Here is a 2918-nt window from a genome sequence, read left to right as displayed (position 1 = left end):
ATTAAATAACATAAGGGAGGAAAATGTTACAGCCCCCCTACATCTCCACAATCCACATGTCCCATACTAGTTCTTTTCTCATATGATAAGTTGAGGTTGAAGGATGTGTTACAATGGTAGATGTTGTAGCCATGCGTGGATACTTCTTTTGCAGGATTTCTGGTTACAACTTACAACTAGTTTAGAATTAGTACAGGAGACGCGCATCAGAAACGGAATTGGATTTACAAGGAAAATTTAACAAATAAGAAGCTATCTATTTCAAATTGCTTTAAGTATAGTGGAAGAATCATTATTAATTATCTAACCATTTCTAGTTGCACCTCAATGAATCCAACCTATTGCATTTATGTTTTTGAAAAAAGCCACCGTTTTTAGTACAAGACAGACCCTTCAATTAAAGAGCACTAAAGAAACCTCCTAAACCAGTAAGATCAGTACCAAATCCCGTGAAAAAGGTTCATTATATAATCACTTGAATCCTAGCAAGTCCTCCATCCACGTCTTAAAATTAACTACTAGCGAGTCTCAGTCCAGTTAGCACACCAACCCCAAATCCAAAGGTTCATTTCAATATGACCATCATGTCAAGTTTTGGACCTTTGACCATTCTTAGTATAGTCTTGTTAGTGGTTGGTGTCATTGTCTCTGGGGCTGAAGCTAGGCCAAGGGCTTTCTTTGTGTTTGGAGATTCACTTGTTGATAATGGAAATAACAATTACTTGGCTACCACCGCACGTGCCGATGCCCCTCCTTATGGGATTGATTACCCTCCAAGTCATAGACCAACTGGTCGTTTCTCCAATGGCTACAACATTCCTGATCTTATCAGTTTAGTTCACACATCTCTTTGCACATTTTCAACCCTTTTTTTTTTTTTTTTGCTTCAGCATTCATCTTTTAAGCTTCATTTTCATCATTCACATTTCAAGTTTGAACCCTTTTTTTTTGTCGTGTAGCTTTGCATAATAATTAACTTAACATAGACGTATAAAGTGTATGTCTAACTAATTGGGATGTTTCAGGTCAGCGACTTGGTGCTGAGTCTACATTGCCATACTTGAGTCCAGAATTAAGAGGAAATAAGCTCCTTGTTGGTGCCAATTTCGCTTCAGCTGGAATTGGAATACTTAATGACACTGGAATTCAGTTTGTAAGTTCATTAATTACTTGTTAGTTACTTGTCATGTTATGTCCAAAACCTTAAGCACAGAATGTATAAATATAATCCAAGATGAATTCTAAAATAAGAACAACTGTAATATTTAAGGCTAATAATTATAAGGATTGCTTTGCACTTAAAAATGATCGTGTGATACTTTTGTAGGTAAACGTAATCAGAATGTATAGACAGCTAGAATATTTTAAGGAGTATCAAAACCGAGTGAGTGCTCTAATTGGAGCTTCAGAGGCTAAGAATTTGGTGAAACAAGCACTAGTTCTCATCACTGTAGGTGGCAATGATTTTGTAAACAACTACTTCTTGGTGCCTAATTCAGCAAGGTCTCGCCAATACCCATTACCTCAATATGCCAAGTATCTCATCTCTGAGTACCAAAAGCTTTTACAGGTAGCACCCTATTGATGAAACAAAGGGTTAATATATACTAAATGTCTTCAGACCCCTCTTTCTCATAGTCACAAATATATATTGCAGAAGCTGTATGATTTGGGAGCTCGGAGAGTTCTTGTAACAGGCACAGGACCCTTGGGTTGTGTTCCATCAGAATTGGCCCAACGTGGTAGAAATGGACAATGTGCTCCTGAACTGCAACAAGCTGCAGCATTGTTTAACCCACAACTCGAACAAATGTTGCTACAACTCAACAGGAAAATTGGAAGTGACGTTTTTATTGCTGCAAACACAGGAAAAGCGCACAACGACTTCGTTACCAACCCCCAACAATTTGGTACTGCAAATAACTTTCATGTCATCTAACGAACCTCTTATATAGCCAAGGTTTTAGATTGTAGTGGCAGTTGTGTTACAACCATTGCCATTTGACGTGGGCCAATTGTGGTTGATACAATTGGCAATCACAACCTGATTTCAATGCAACCAGAATTTTGTGACCACATCACCTCCATAATTTGAAATATTGCTCTGACTAGTGTCGTCATAAAGAAACAAGTACTAACATTTGTGTTATTGTTGCTTTGTGCAGGGTTTGTTACATCACAAGTAGCTTGTTGTGGGCAAGGACCTTACAATGGTCTTGGGCTATGCACAGCACTCTCTAACCTTTGTTCCAACAGAGAGCAGTATGCATTTTGGGATGCATTCCATCCATCTGAAAAGGCCAACAGACTAATTGTTGAGGAAATTATGTCAGGTTCTAAAGCCTACATGAACCCAATGAACCTTAGCACCATCCTAGCTTTGGACGCAAACACATGAAGATACACACATCTAATAAATCCTAGCACTTGTATTGGCCTTCCCTGCTAGTTCATGACATCTCTCTTTCCACATTTTTAGATTCTAATTGTGGTTATTGTATTAATATGAGTGAGGAACAAAATTGAGAAAGAAAAAAAAACCTTCCATTTACCAAAAGTAACAACGGAGGATATAATGCAACATTTCCAAAAGCCACTTGTTCCTCGTGCACCCTTGGCGGTTATATGGAAATAACCTCTAGATTTATATATAAGTAAAAAATAACTAATTTTATACTAATTAAAAGAGTCCGTTAACATCATTTAATTTTAATAATTTCAATTAAATTAAAAATATTTTAGAAATAATATCATTAAATAGGATAAATTAATTAGATTTTACAAGATAATTTTGATGCTTATATTTGAACCAACAGTAGTAGTATTATTACGTTGTGGCCTGAGATGGTATGCATGTGCCTCTCATAAACCCTCATGGTGTCTTAAAAAGATAGTTGTGCATCAATAACTATGAAGTA

At 36.7% G+C, this 2918-nt stretch overlaps 1 protein-coding gene across 1 annotated transcript; it reads left to right on the top strand.

The window, feature by feature from the left end:
- Positions 1–491: 491 nt before the first annotated feature.
- LOC114381898 (GDSL esterase/lipase At5g33370-like) lies at positions 492–2611 on the top strand. The gene is made up of 5 exons (XM_028341122.1): positions 492–831; positions 1026–1153; positions 1328–1570; positions 1658–1910; positions 2166–2611. Exons 1-5 carry the CDS (start codon positions 576–578, stop codon positions 2396–2398), a joined length of 1113 nt encoding a protein of 370 aa, XP_028196923.1. The 5' UTR covers positions 492–575; the 3' UTR covers positions 2399–2611.
- The last annotated feature ends 307 nt before the right edge of the window (positions 2612–2918 follow it).

The sequence above is a fragment of the Glycine soja genome, chromosome 13 (genome assembly GCF_004193775.1).
Source record: "Glycine soja cultivar W05 chromosome 13, ASM419377v2, whole genome shotgun sequence".
In the NCBI taxonomy this organism is placed as follows: Eukaryota; Viridiplantae; Streptophyta; class Magnoliopsida; order Fabales; family Fabaceae; genus Glycine; species Glycine soja.
Note: the sequence above shows the minus strand (reverse complement) of the source record. Positions and strands in the feature narration are given on the sequence as shown.

Excerpts from the sequence above, each read along its gene's own strand:
- LOC114381898 (XM_028341122.1), top strand. The coding sequence starts at position 576 with ATGACCATCATGTCAAGTTTTGGACCTTTGACCATTCTTAGTATAGTC. Across the intron at positions 1,154-1,327 it reads ATGACACTGGAATTCAGTTT|GTAAACGTAATCAGAATGTA; the intron begins GTAAGTTCATTA and ends ATACTTTTGTAG. Across the intron at positions 1,911-2,165 it reads TACCAACCCCCAACAATTTG|GGTTTGTTACATCACAAGTA; the intron begins GTACTGCAAATA and ends TGCTTTGTGCAG.